The sequence below is a fragment of the Ahaetulla prasina genome, chromosome 7 (genome assembly GCF_028640845.1).
Source record: "Ahaetulla prasina isolate Xishuangbanna chromosome 7, ASM2864084v1, whole genome shotgun sequence".
Lineage (NCBI taxonomy): Eukaryota > Metazoa > Chordata > Lepidosauria > Squamata > Colubridae > Ahaetulla > Ahaetulla prasina.
In genome coordinates this window covers 11,824,004-11,839,534 of record NC_080545.1, presented here as the reverse complement: position 1 = coordinate 11,839,534, position 15,531 = coordinate 11,824,004, and the positions used below count along the sequence as shown (strand labels likewise).

Genomic DNA, 15,531 nt, shown 5'->3' with positions numbered 1-15,531 from the left:
AACACAATAAATCACCTTTATTACTAAGGAAGAAAATGAATGGCAGGGCAGTTTTGGCCACCATGATATAAACAAAGGATGTGGAGACTCTAGAAAGAGTGCAGAGAAGAGCAACAAAGATGATGAGGGGACTGGAGGCGAAAATTTATGAAGAATGGTTGCAGGAATTGTGGGTTTGTCTAATCTAGTGAAAAGAGGGACTAGGGCAGTGATGGCTAACCTTTTTGCCACCCCGTGCCAGGAGGGGGGGGTTGCATGTGTGCCCACATCCAAAACTCTGCGCCCCACCCCCACGCATTCGTGCATGACCCCCCCAGCTCCTGGCACACGATGGCCCGGTAGACCCATTTTTTCTCTCTCACCTGGTTCCAGAGCCTTTCTAGGAGTCTGGGGAGGGAAAAACGGCCTTCCCCACCCACCTGGAGGCCCATTTGCCAACTTCGGGTTCCACCGGAAGTTGGCAAATGGACCATTTCTGGCCTGGGGGGTGGGAGGCCATTTTTGTCCTCCCCAGACTCCTAGAAAGGCTTGGGAGGCTGGGGACAGCAAAAAAAATGGGCCTTCTGGTCCCACCGGCAGTTGGCAAACAAGCTGTTTCTGGCCTCTGGAGGGTCTCTGGGGCAGCGGGGAAGGCCATTTTTGCCCTCCCCAGACTCCTAGAGAGGCTCTGGAGACCGGGGACAGCAAAAAAGCAGTCCTTCTCCACCACCACCACCCCAAGGCCCTGTGGAGACAGGAAACACCCTATTTCTGGGTGGGCCCAGAAGGCTGACACGCACATGTGCACTGGAGCTGAGCTCGCATGCCCACTGATATGGCGACGTGTGCCATCTGTGGCACGCGTGCCATAGGTTCGCCATCACGGGACTAGGAGGTGATATGATAGAAGTGTTCCAATATCTCAGGGGCTGCCACAAAGAAGAGGGAGTCAAGCTATTCTCCAAAGCACCTGAGGGCAGGACAAGACGCAACGGATGGAAACCAATGAAGGAGAGAAGCAACCTAAAACTTAAGGAGAAATTTCCCGACAATAAGAACAATCAATCAGTGGAACGGCTCCGCCTCCAGAAATTAACAAATGCTCCAACACTGGAAGAGTTTTTAAGAAGAGTTTGGGCAAAGAGTTTGTCTGAGGTGGTATAGGTGTTTCCTACCTGAGCAGGGGGTTGGACTAGAAGATCTCCAAAATCCCTTCCAACTCTGGTATTCTGCAGTTTTTACAATCCGAATCATGCGCTCTAATTTTTAGGCAGCCAGGGAGTGAGAAGAGGGTTAAAGAAAGTCGTAGGTTTCCCGAGGAATGACTTGATGACTCGGGATTAGGAAATGGAAAGAGGCATGCCCTGACTGGTTAGAAAAACACATCTGCTTGCTAGCTTCTCGGTCAGCTTGACTGAAGGCAGCTGCTGAAGACAAAATGCTTGCGGATGCAAAAGAAGAATCTCCTGAGGAAAGCCGCTTCGCAGGTTATCCTCGACTTACAATCAGGTGGTTAGTGACCCTTCTGAAAGATAACAGCGCTCAAGGGATTTATGGACCGGTCCTTGGACTTACGCCCATTACAACCATCTCCATTATCATGTGATCAAAATCCGGCCGCTTGACAAACCAGTATGCCTTTACAACAATGGCAGAGTCCCAGAATCTTGTGATCCCAAAGAGCTGTGGTGGCGCAGTGGTAAGAATGTGGTATTGCAGGCTAATTCTGCCGACTGCCAGTAATTCGATCCTTGACCGGCTCAAGGTTGACTCAGCCTTCCGTCCTTCAGAGGTCAGTAAAATAAGGACCCCAGATCGTTGGAGGCAATAGGCTGACTCTTAAACCACTTAGAGAGGGCTGTAAAGCACTGTGAAGTGGTATATAAGTGTAAATGCTGTTGCTATTTCTTCCTTCCTCCCTCCCTCCCTTATTCCCTTTCTCATTGTTATTCCTTGTGGCACAGTGGTTAGAATGTGGTATTGCAGGCTAACTCTGCCAACTGCCAGCATTTTGATTCTCACCGTCTCAAGGTTGACTCACCCTTCCATCCTTCCGAGGTCGGTAAAATGAGGACTCAGATTGTTGGGGGCATGAGGATGACTCTTTTCTGAATCTCTGTTTGGAGGCTGTTTTTCTGAAGCTCTATTTGGGGGCTTCTTTTCTGAAGCTCTGTTTGGGGGCTTCTTTTCTGAAGCTCTGTTTGGGGGCTTCTTTTCTGAAGCTCCGTTTCTGATGCTTTTTTCAGCCTCTGAAACCTCCCTTTGAAAAGCTGGGCAGGGCTACATTCGGAGTATCAGACGCACCCAGATTTTCACCCTCTTTTTTTGGGGAAAAAGGTGTGTCTTATACTCTGAAAAATACGGTATTTTATGGGTGCCTTGATTTTCCCAAGTAAAATGGAATCTCATTTCGGGTGAGGGCAAGCCAATGAAAGGCACCAAAAATTCATGAGAACGGGCGGACCAAACTCTGTTATGTGTTTAAAAAAAACAGCTTTAAATGTGCAAGAAAAATATATATATTTCCATGTTTTTTGTTTCTAAACCGAAGTACACTTTTGCACAAAGCTGTACCTTTAGCTTTCCTCTTGCTTTGCTAATCATGAGGCTGCCAGCTGCCCATGGGAAAAAAAAAAAAGATTGTCCCACAATTGCCAAGTGTGACTTTTATTTAAATAATTGGAGTCGGAAGCAGACTAGTGTATCGCTGAGCTGCTGAAAATAGCTAATTAGAGGGGATGAATCCAACCAGCAAAGCTAGTTTGAAACTAGTCCTACGTTTGCGGGAGGTGCACAAATTCCGGATACAGTTACTCAACGCGAACCTCATTAAGGAAGAAGGTTCAATCCCTTTACTTTTAATTTAGGTTGTTGGGAAGAAATGGTATAGAAGACTTTGGAGGCCCAGGGGTAAATAAATGAATCATTGAATCATAGGGCTGGAAGGAACCTCAGAGGTCTTCTAGTTCAACCCCCTGCTCAAGGCAGGAACCTTAGATTATCCCAGCCAGATGGTTGTCCTGTCTGCATTTGAAAACCTCCAGTGATCAAGCATCCATAACTCCAGGAGACAAGCTTTTCCATCGATTAATTGTTTATTTTTTGTTTTGACAAACATACATAAAAATCATCTTCAGTACAAATGCAAACTGTGGGTCGGTTGGTTGGTTACAAATCTTTTGTGCAATTTCACCATCTTCATAACGTATGATTTATCTAATTTTACATTTTACCAATCTAATGTATATCCAGTGGTGGGATTCAAGTAATTTAACAACCGGTTCTCTGCCATAATGATTTCTTCCAACAACCAATTTGCCAGACTGCTCAGAAAGTTAACAACCGGTTCTCCCGAAGGGGTGCGAAGTGGCTGAATCCCACCACTGTGTATATATCCCTGTGTTTTGGTCAATTAATCATTTATTTGACTATAAATATTTCTTCCTTCTTTTCATATAAAATGTTCTAAATTTATGTTAATTGTGTTACATCATTCATTTCATCATCTTAAATCAGTATGTATTTCGACAGTTCTTACTTTATAGAAACCTCTATCAAACTTCATTAACATATTTTTTTATCTAACCATTGATAAAATAAATCCCATATCTTATAATATTGTTTATCTTCCTGTTCTCTAATTTCAAATGTCAATTTACTCATTTCAGCACATTCCATTATTTTCTTAATAACTTCATCTTCCATTGGTATTTTCTCATTTTTCCAATTTTTAGCAAACACAATTCTAGCCGCTGTTACTACATTCACAATCAAATATCTCAATTCTCTGTTATAAGTTTCAGGTATGATACCCAGTAGAAAAACGTCTGGTTTCAAGTCTATGTGTTTTTTTTATCATTTTTTCCAACCACGTGTGGATTTTAGTTCAGTATCTTCTAGCTTCTACGCACGTTCACCACATATGATAGTATGAGCCGAGTATCTGATGACATTTCCAACATTTTTGTCAGCTAAATCCGCGGCTGACCATCGGTGGCGAGTCATTGGCCCCGATGGAAAGGGTCCGCAACTTAGGCGTCCTCCTGGATGAACGGCTGTCTCTAGAAGATCATCTGACGGCCGTCTCCAGGAGAGCGTTCTACCAGGTTCGCCTGGTACGCCAGTTGCGCCCCTTTCTGGACCGGGATGCCCTATGCACGGTCACTCACGCACTCGTGACGTCTCGCCTGGATTACTGCAATGCTCTCTACATGGGGCTCCCCTTGAAGGGCATCCGGAGGCTGCAGTTAGTCCAGAATGCGGCTGCGCGGGTGATAGATGGAGCCCCCCGTGGCTCCCGTATAACACCCATCCTGCGCAGGCTGCACTGGCTACCTGTGGCTTTCCGGGTGCGCTTCAAGGTTCTGGTGACCACCTTTAAAGCGCTCCATGGCATTGGGCCGGGTTACTTACGGGACCGCCTACTGCTACCGAATATCTCTCACCGACCCGTGCGCTCTCACAGAGAGGGTCTCCTCAGGGTGCCGTCAGCGCGGCAATGTCGTCTGGCGACACCCAGGGGAAGGGCCTTCTCTGTGGGGGCCCCCACCCTCTGGAATGAACTACCCCCCGGACTTCGTCAGCTTTCGGACCTCCGGACCTTCCGCCGCGGGCTTAAAACATATTTATTTAACTGTGCAGGAATGGGCTAGATTTTAAATTATCGGTTTTAAATTGGGTTTTATTCTATATTTTTAATTCTAAATTAACGGGCTTTTTAGAATAAGTTTTTTAATTGTTTTTTATATTGTATTTATGTGTTTTTAAATGCCTGTACACCGCCCTGAGTCCTTCGGGAGATAGGGCGGTATATAAATTTGATTAAATAAATAATAATAATAATAATAATTTTTCGGATTTATTCTTGAACATTCTGGCTATTCTCGTCGGGGGTAAATGCCACCTATGCTGTCTTTCTTCTTGAGATGTCATTATACTGAAATGATCTGGAAACCAAAAAGAAAGCAAAGGAAGATCCAGATAAATATCCAGGAATGAGAGTTTATTGGCTAATTGAACTGCATGGGTACTTTATTGTACACGTAGTCCTCCATTTGCAACAGTTCATTTAGTGACCATTCAAAGTCACAACACCACTGGAAAAAAGCGACTTATGACCAGTTTTCACACTTACGACGGTTGCCGCATCCCCCACGGTTACGTGATCAAAATTCAGATGCTTGGCAATTGACTCATATTTATGACAGTTGCAGTATCCTGGGGCTATGTGGTCCCTGTTTGCAACCTTCAACAAGCAAAATCCATGGGTTCACTTAATAGCCGTGTTGCTAACTTAACAGCTGCAGTGATTCACTTAACAACTTTGGCCCAAAAAATGGTGTAAAGTGGAGGAAAAACTCGCTTAACAAATGTTTCCCTTAGCAAGAGAAATTTTGGCCTCAATTACGGTCGTAAGTCGAGGACTACCTGTTGGACTATTCCAGGGGTCTGCAAACTTGGCTCTTTTAAGACTTGTGGACTTCAACTCCCAGAGCTTTGCTGCCTGAGGAACTCTGGGAGTTGAAGTCCACAAGTCTTAAAAGAGCCAAGTTTGCAGACCTCTGGACTATTCTAACAGAAAACTCCCTTTTCTTCGTTCTCAGGATCTGAACTAATTTATGGGTTAAATGCAGTTTCCTTGTTCTCTAAAATCAAGGGTGGAGAATTTGTGGCCCTACCGGTATGGCTGAATTACACTTCCTAACAACCACCAACCAAGCCAGAGTGTGGAATTGTTATGAATTTATTTCAGCCAGCAAGTATAAACCGGAAATTCTGTATCCTTGTTTAAAGTAGGATGTTCCAGGAAGTTTCTAGACAGTGAATGCACACAAACTCCTTTTAAATCTCATTTCCTTTTCTCTATTAATGTTCAGATAGCATTTTAAAAAACTCATTTGCATTTGCATTTAAATATATAAATATATATATATTTAATTTATTACATTAGCCCAGCCTTCACCTCAAGCAGAATTGGATGTTTTCATATATATATAGACTTCAGAGGATAATTAGAACTGCAGAAAAAATAATTGCTACCAACCTGCCTTCCATTGAGGACCTGTATACTGCACGAATCAAGAAGAGGGCCGTGAAAATATTTGTAGATCCCTCGCATCCTGGACATAAACTGTTTCAACTCCTACCCTCAAAACGACGCTATAGAGCACTGCACACCAGAACAACTAGACACAAGAACAGTTTTTTCCCGAAGGCCATCACTCTGCTAAACAAATAATTCCCTCAACACTGTCAGACTATTTACTGAATCTGCACTACTATTAATCGTTTCATAGTTCCCATCACCAATCTCTTTCCACTTATGACTGTATGACTATAACTTGTTGCTGGCAATCCTTATGATTTATATTGATATATTGACCATCAATTGTGTTGTAAATGTTGTACCTTGATGAACGTATTTTTTCTTTTATGTACACTGAGAGCATATGCACCAAGACAAATTCCTTGTGTGTCCAATCACACTTGGCCAGTAAAAAAATTCTATTCTATTCTATTCTCTATATATGTATTTCACTAGATTATAGTTACAGAGCTGGTATAGCTCTGCAGTGAATAGGAGTTTCTCCTTGCTGTTGTGGAAAAAGTGTGTGTTGACAGTTTTCTTGGCAATGCTTTGGAAATGGTTTGCTGGTAGCCGAGAAAGGGCCTGGCCCAATAGTCGCTCAGCTGGCTTTCAGGCCTAAGGCAAAACTGGAACTCCCAGTGTCCCAGCCTCTAAGTGCTTTTAACCATTGTGCCAAATGGGCTCGCCGATTAGTAAGGAACGTGGTGGCTCAGTGGCTAAGACGCTGAGCTTGTTGATCGTTATTCTTGATGGTGATATAACAGTTCTCTCCTTTCCTGAGGTGAAGGTTGCCTTTGATGCTGTTCCAAATTTGGAAAGTCTGGGTTTATTGTGTCTGCTTGTCCATGGATCATTGTTGCTTTTATCTGGTTGACGTTGTCAGCCTCCCAGAGTCTTTAGAAATGGGCGTTATACAAATGATCCTATACAAAACATTGGCTGTTGCCTACAAAAGAAACAAACCCAAACAAACCCAAAATGAAACAACAATACTGGAGAACTATCACTTCATGGATAGTTAATGCAATTCTGATTTTTAAAAATGCTATACGGGTAGTAGTCCTTGGCTTACGACCACAGCTGCGCCCGAAATCTTCATTGCTCAGCAAGGCAGTCGTTAGTGAGTTTTGCCCCAAGTTGTTAAGTGAATCCCTGCAGTTCTTATGTGAATCGTGAGGTTGTATAAACAAATCTAGCTTTCTCCTTTGACTTTGCTTGTTGGAAGCCAACTTGGAAAGTTACAATTGGTTTTCACAGACCCCGCCCCCCACCCCCGGGAAAGTGCAACTGTCATAAATATATTCCAGTGCCAAGTGCCCGAATTTTGATCACCTGACCATGGGGATGCTGCGGTGGTTGTAAGTGTGAATACAGCTGCTCCTTAGCTGTTTTCCTTGCTCTCAGCAACACGGAAGTTCAATTTTCTGCACACTGCGCACACACATGCATGAAGCAAGAGCGCATGCTCGAAGCATGCTCTCAGTGAACCGGTTATTAAACCGGTAGGATCCCACCCCTGGCTGGAAGGGACCTTGGAGGTCTTCTAGTCTAAAGTGACCAGATTTCAGTGATGGCAAAGCGGGATACCATTGACCGGGGGGGGGGGGGGGGCTGCGCATGTGCGCTGAGTCTTGCCACCTGCCTGAAGGAGGAGGAGAGGCTGCTGCTTCTCCGCTCTTCCAGGCAGGCTCGGCTCTCCTCTCGGCTCTTCCAGGCAGGCTCGGCTCTCCTCGGCTCTCCTCTTGGCTCTTCTCTTCCTCTCGGGTGAAGTCAAGCGGCATCTCTCCTCCCTCTCGCGCCCCCTTCTCCGCCACTCCCCCTTCTCCACCTCCTCCTCCTCTTGCGTTGCCGCCTCCCATTTTCAGAATGGGAGTGAAACAAAAAAAAAATCGGGACTTTTTGGAATTGCCGCGGGACGCGGGACAAATTATTAAAAAGCAGGACTGTCCCGCCAAAAGCGGGACGTCTGGTCACTATATTCTAGTCCAAACCCGTGCTCAAGCAGGAGACCCTATACCAGTGATGGCTAACCTTTTTGCCATCGAGTGCCAGGAGCAGGGGTGGGAGGTGGGTCACCCATGCGTGTTCCCACATCCATAATTCTATGCACTCTGCCCAGTGGTGGGATTCAGGTAATTTAACAACTGGTTCTCTACCCTAATGATTTCTTCCAACAACCAGTTTGCCAAACTGCTCACAAAGTTAACAACCGGTTCTCCCGAAGTGGTACGAACTGGCTGAATCCCACCATTGACTCCGCCCCTGCACATATTCCCGCAATCTCCCCTGCTTCCCCCACTCCTGGCATGCAAAGGCCCGGTAGGCCCATGTTTCCTCTCTCATCTGGCTCCAGAGCCTTTCTAGGAGTCTGGGGAGGGCAAAACAGCCTTCCCCACCACCCCCCGAGGCCCTCCGGAGGCAGGAAACAGCCTGTTTCCCTACATCTGGTGTTCCCAGAAGGCCTGAAAATCAGCTGAGCTGAGCTCGCGTGCCCACTGATATGGCTTCACGTGCCACAAGTTAGCTATCACGGCCCTATACCATTTAAGATAGGTGGCTGTCTAGTCTTTTTTTAAAAACCTCCAGTGATGAAGCACCTACCACTTCTAAAGATGAGCAATGAGCAATGAATAATTGAATAGTTGTAAATCAAGGACTACCTATATTTATTTTAGGACAGATAATAGAATAGAATAGAATAGAATAGAATAGAATAGAATAGAATAGAATAGAATAGAATAGAATAGAATAGAATTTTTATTGGTCAAGTGTGATTGGACACACAAGGAATTTGTCTTGGTGCATATGCTCTCAGTGTACACAAAAGGAAAGATACCTTCATTAAGGTACACTTACAACACTTAATGATAGTCATAGGCAGTGGTGGGATTCAAGTAATTTAACAACCAGTTCTCTGCCCCAATGATTTATTCCAACAACCAGTTTGCCAAACTGCTCAGAAAATTAACAACCAGTTCTCCTGAAGTAGTGCGAACTGGCTGAATCCCACCACTGGTCATAGGGTACAAATTTAACACTTAATGATACAACATTTAATGATAGACATAGGCTACAAATAAGCAATCGGGAAACAATATCAGTATAAATCGTAAGGATACAAGCAACAAAGTTACAGTCATAAGTGGGAGGAGATGGGTAATGGGAACGACGAGAAGATTAATAATAGTGCAGATTTAGTAAATAGTTTGACAGTGTTGAGGGAATTATTTGTTTAGCAGAGTGATGGCTTTCGGGGAAAAACTGTTCTTGTGTCTAGTTACTCTGGTGTGCAGTGCTCTATAGTGTCGTTTTGAGGGTAGGAATTGAAACGGTTTACGTCCAGGATGTGAGTGGTCTGTAAATATTTTCACAGCCCTCTTTTTGACTCGTGCAGTATACAGGTCCTCAATGGAAGGCAGGTTGGTAGCCGTTGTTGTTTTTTTTTGCAGTTCTAATTATCCTCTGAAGTCTGTGTCTGTCTTGTGTGAGTAACCCACAGAGATAATTCCTCTGTCTTTCCCTCTGAGGATTCCCTGCTTTTTGTCCTACTAGGTGTTCCTACAACCTCCTAACTTTGATTCTTCCATTTCCTAGGCTTAATGACAGTTCAATGTCATACTTAAGGCCTCAGGCTAGAAAACAGGAGACTGTGAATTCTAGTCCCGTCCGTGGGCATAAAGCCAACTGGATGACCTTGAGCTCTCTGCCCCAGGAAGAAGGAAGTAAGAGCAAAATCACTTCAGAAACGTTGGCAAGAAATCCACATGAACTAGTCCAGGCGGTTACCAGGAGTGAAAACTCAAAAGGCAAAAAAAAAAAAAAAAGAGAGGTCCACAGAAGGAATTTTTAGACGGCAGTTTTATCACTATGTCTGGTAGAATGAGAAGTGGGGCCCACACTGCTGAAACGCATTTCTCAATTTTTTTTTATTTGCATTTATATCCCGCCCTTCTCCGAAGACTCAGGGCGGCTTACACTATGTTAGCAATAGTCTTCATCCTATTTGTATATTTATATACAAAGTCAACTTATTGCCCCCAACAATCTGGGTCCTCATTTTGCCTACCTTATAAAGGATGGAAGGCTGAGTCAACCTTGGGCCTGGTGGGGCTTGAACCTGCAGTAATTGCAGGCAGCTGCTGTTAATAACAGATTGTCTTACCAGTCTGAGCCACTAGAGGCCCCTCTGAATTTTTGTGAGGTAGTTCAGAAAAAAACTAAAATCGGATGAATGTTTATTTTTCCTGAGATTCTCCCTTTCTTAAATTTTAGCTTTCAGGCCTGTAATAACTCAATTCTGTCACTAGATGGCTGCAGTTACATGTTTTCCCCCCCACCTCTGGAAAAAAGCTGTCAGTCATTAATGGATTAATATATAATTTTAAAATCGATTGGTGCTTCAACATTAAAAAAAAAGACTCTTGTTGTGTCCCTTAAAGCAGGGGTCTCCAACCTTGGCAACTTGAAGACTTGTGGACTTCAACTCCCAGAATCCCTCAGCCAGTAAAGCTGGCTGAGGAATTCTGGGAGTTGAAGTCCACAAGTCTTCAAGTTACCAAGGTTGGAGACCCCTGCCTTAAAAGAACTGACCAAAATGTCAGTTACTGACTTGTTCAGTCTGGAGTTCATCAACCCATGCAGCTCAATGGTGGGTTTCAAATTTTTTTACTACTGGTTCCATGGGTGTGACTTGGTGGGCGTGGCATGGCTGGGTGGGCGTGACTTGGTGGGCATGGCAAGGGAAGGATACTGCAAAATCCCCATTTCCTCCCGATCAGCTGGGACTCGGGAGGCAGAGAATAGATGGGGGGCATGGCCAGTCAGAATTTTTACTACCAGTTTCCCGAACTACTCAAACTTTCCGCTACGGGTTCTCCAGATCTGGTCAGAACCTGCTGAAACCCGCCTCTGATGCAGCTGGATTTTCACGAAAGTGAATTTACTCAGATTTTTATCCTCTGCTGTTCTCTTGAATGACACTTAATTCCACCTTTGCCGTTTCAGAGGAGGGTATTTAAAGGTCCTCCTGCACATGACTTTGCAGGATGTCCAATCTTTCACGACCGAAGGCATCAACACCCCAACCAACAACTAAAAAGCCACACACAACCAGGCACCACGTGAATACCATGGATAGAGGAGCCCTTCTTTTCATAAGACTGAACATATCCAGTTCCAGCAACCGTTCTTTATCTGTTTTAGCCTCCAGTCCCCTAATCATCTTTGTTGCTCTTCTCTGCACTCTTTCTAGAGTCTCAACACCTTTTTTTTACATCGTGGAGACCAAAGTTGGATGCAGTATTCCAAGGGTGGCCTTACCAAGGCATTATAAAGTGGTATTAACACTTCACTTGATCTTGATTCTCTATCCCTCTATTAATGCAGCCTAGAATACCCTATCCCACCAGACTTGAAATCCTAGGCTTAGAAAACTTGGAACTCCGTCGCCTTCGACAAGACCTAAGCTTAAGTCACAGAATCATCTATTGTAATGTCCTTCCTGTTAAAGACTACTTCAGCTTTAATTGCAATAATACTAGAGCAACTAGTAGATTTAAACTTAATGTCAACCGCTTTAATCTAGATTGCAGAAAATATGACTTCTGTACTTGCTTGGAATACTTTACCTGACTCTGTGGTCTCTTCTCATAATCCTAAAAGCTTTAACCAAAAACTTTCTACTATTGACCTCACCCCATTCCTAAGAGGACCATAAGGGGCGTGCATAAGCGCACAAACGTGCCTACCGTTCCTGTCCTATTGTTTTTCTTTTCTTCTTCCTATATAGATGCTTATACCTCCTTATATTTACCCATATATGTGTTTATTTACTATATAATCTTTTTGTATGATACCTACATATATTGTTGTGACAAAATAAAATAAATTAAAAAAAAATAAAAAAATAAAATAAATAAAATAAATAAATAAATAAATAAATAAATAAATAAATAAATAAAAAATAGAACTGTGTTGGCTTTTTTGGCAGCTGCTGCACACAGCTGGCTCATATTTAAGTGATTTTCCACTAGGACTCCAAGATCCCTTTCACAGTGACTACTATTGAGCAAGGTACCACCTATACTAGGGGTCTCCAACCTTGGCAACTTTAAGACTTGTGGACTTTAACTCCCAGAGTTCCTCAGCCAGCTTTGCTTTGAGGAACTCTGGGAGTTGAAGTCCACAAGTCTTAAAGTTGCCAAGGTTGGAGACCCCTGACCTATACTATACCTGTTCATTTGGTTTTTCTTGCCTAAATGTAGAAGCTTATTTTTTTCATAACTGAATTTCATTCTGTTAGATAGCAACCAATGTGCTGTCAGTACTATAAACAGTACTACTATCCCTTCACATGATCTATTACAGGGGTCTCCAACCTTGGCAACTTTAAGACTTGTGGACTTCAACTCCCAGAGTTTATTACATGCCATCCCTGTTGAGACAGCCAAGGACTGCACTGGCTTTTTTTTAAAGAGTCTTTTCTTACACCCAAGCAGACAATGGGCCTGACTGAACAATGGGCGCTATTCAACAAGATGAAATTTAATGTGGAGAAAAGCAAAGTTTTTACACCTGGGCAGGAAAAAAACCCCCAAAGGTACAAGTACAGATTAGGTGAAACCTGGCTCCAAAACTGTGAGAGGGACCTGGGAGGCTAAAGTACTGAGCTTGTTGATCAGAAAGTTCGGCAGTTCGGTGGTTTGAATTCCTAGTACAGACTCCTGTGTGAGCAAGGGGTGACCTTCAAGGTCCCTTCTGACTCTGTTACTGTTATTATTATGTTTTCGTGGACAATCACTTAAATATGAGTCAGCAGTGTGCGGCAGCAGCCAAAAAAGCTAATAAAATCCTTGGTTGTATAAACAGAGGCATAGAGTCACAATCATGTGAAGTATTAGTAGTGTTTGGCTCAGTGGCTAAGACGCTGAGTTTGTCGGTCGAAAGGTCGGCAGTTCAGTGGTTCGAATCCCTAGTGCTGCGTAACGGGGTGAGCTCCCGTGACTTGTCCCAGCTTCTGCCAACCTAGCAGTTTGAAAGCAGGTAAAAATGCAAGTAGAAAAATAGGGACCACCTTTGGTGGGAAGGGAACAGCGTTCTGTGCACCTTTGGCGTTTAGTCATGCCGGCCACATGACCATGGAGACGTCTTCGGACAGCGCTGGCTCTTCGGCTTTGAAATGGAGATGAGCACCGTCCCCTAGAGTCAGGAACGACTAGCACATATGTGCGAGGGGAACCTTTACCTTGACCTAAGACCATATCTGGAATACTGCATCCAGTTTTAGTCACCACATTACAAAAAAAAAAAAGAAGTTGAGACCTTGGGGAAAAAAGTGCAGAGAAGAGCAACTAAGATGATTAAAGGCCTGGAGACTAAAACATATGAAGAACGGCTGCAGGATTGGGGGCTGGCTAGTCTAGAGAAAAAAAGACGGGGGAGTGGGGGACGACATGATAGCAGTATTCCAGTATTTGAGAGGCTGCCACAAAGAGGAGTGGGGGGGTCAATTTATTTTCCAAAGCGCCAGAAGGCAAGACAAGAAACAATGGATGGAAACTTATCAAGGAGAGAAGCAACCTGGAATCGAGGAGAAACTTCCTAACAATGATGACAATTAACCAGTGGAACCGCTTGCCTCCAGAAGTTGTGGTTGCTCCATCACTGAAGGTTTTTAAGAAGAGGCTGGACAGTCCCTTGCCTGAAATGGTATAGGATCTCCTGCTTGAGCAGGGGGCTGGACTAGAAGGCCTCCAAGGTCCCCTTCCAGCTCGATTCTGATTCTGATTCAGACTTCACAAACAGCAGAGGCTCCCACCCCCCTCTGCTCACCCCTATCCCTCCCTCCCCTGCTATTTTATTTATAACAATAAGAGGGGAGGGAGGCAAAGCTTCCTGCCATTCAGCTTCCGAGGCTGCAGGAAAAGGAATCGATGCAATCTGCAGTTTGCATTCGTGCAGACTAAATGCTCATTAGCCCAAAGCGCTTTCTTTTGCACCAAAGAATTACCTGATACACGCAACTCCAAACACTGCTATGAATTATTTCTGTCCCCCCGGGGGGGGGATGAGTGACCCTTTAGCGTCCAACCTGATCCTTAAAGGTTCTTAATAGACATTTTGTGTCTGTTGCCAGAGCTGAGAAATGAATAACAGCATTGGAAGGGAACTCCAGAGGTCTTCTAGTCGAACCCCCTTTTCTCAAGCAAGAGATCCTATAATATCCATTCCAGACAAACGGCTGTTCAATCTCATCTTAAAAACCTCCAACGATGGAGCAACCACAACCTCTGGAGGGAAACCGTTCCACTGATTAATTGTTCTCATTGTCGGGAAATTTCCTCTTAGTTCTAGGTTGCATCTCTAATGATCTTCCATTATTTCTTGTCCTCAAGTGCTTTGGAGAATAGATTGCCCCCCTCTTTGGGGGGGGCAATCTACAATCTAATACAAATATTAGAACACTGCTATCATGTCACCCCTAGTCCTTCTTTTCTCCAGACTAGGTAAAGGTAAAGGTTCCTCTCGTACATATATGCTAGTCGTTCCCAACTCTAGGGGGCAGTGCTCATCTCCATTTCAAAGCCAAAAAGCCAGCGCTGTCCGAAGACGTCTCTATGGTCATGTGGCCGGCATGACTCAATGCCAAAGGTGCACGAAATGCTGTTACCTTCCACCAAGGTGGTACCTATTTTTCTACTTGCATTTTTTACGTGCTTTCGAACTGCTAGGTTGGCAGAAGCTGGAACAAGTAACGGGAGCTCACCCCGTTACGCGGCGCTAGGGATTCGAACCACTGAACTGCCGACCTTTCTGATCGACAAGCTCAGCATCTTAGCCACTGAGCCACTGCGTCCCTTTCCCCCGACAAGCCAAACCCAAATCCTGCAACCATTCTTCATACGTTTTAGTCTCCATTCCCCCCCCAGTCATCTTTGTTGCTCTTCTTTAACTTTTGTATACCACTTTTCTTGCCAGTTTGGGTTCCCCAGTGGCAGGTGTGGTCCGAAAAGACCGATCGGCAGTCACAATTGGGCAATTGCAGCATGAAGTGCATATAAAAAGCAAGCAGAGCTTTTGAATTTTTTTCAACCACAGGTGTTGATACCCTGCCCTGGTGGCAGCAGGGGTGAAATGCTCCCGGTTCAGACCGGATCGCCCGATCCGGTAGCGATGGCGGTGGGTGGTTTGGAGAACCGGTAGCAAACCCCCACCCCCACCCATGGCCAGCTGAGCCACACGATCATCAGAGGGTTTTTTATTTTTATTATTTTTAAAAGCATTTTTTCTACAACCTCTTTGGCCGAAGAGGTTGCAAAAAAAAAAATGCTTTTAAAAGGTTCTGACGATCAGGCAACTCAGCTGGGATTGTCAGAACCTCTTAAAACCATTTTGGCTGAAGAGGTTGTAGAAAAAATGCTTTAAAAAGTTAAAAAAAAAACAACCTTTGGCCACGCCCACCCAGT

The 15,531-nt window shown here is 44.3% G+C and overlaps 1 protein-coding gene across 2 annotated transcripts in view; it reads left to right on the top strand.

The window, feature by feature from the left end:
• Positions 1-15,531, top strand: part of LOC131201864 (uncharacterized) — a 97,927-nt gene that overhangs the window by 14,697 nt on the left and 67,699 nt on the right. Inside the window, exon 1 of one of the 2 annotated variants that reach the window (XM_058190181.1) lies at positions 1,459-1,771. The exons of the other annotated variant lie outside the window; for it this stretch is intronic. Within the exon in view, the coding sequence (XP_058046164.1) occupies positions 1,628-1,771 (144 nt within the window). The 5' untranslated portion in view covers positions 1,459-1,627. Of the gene's footprint in view, positions 1-1,458; positions 1,772-15,531 lie in introns of those variants that run through there. 2 annotated transcript variants of the gene reach the window in all.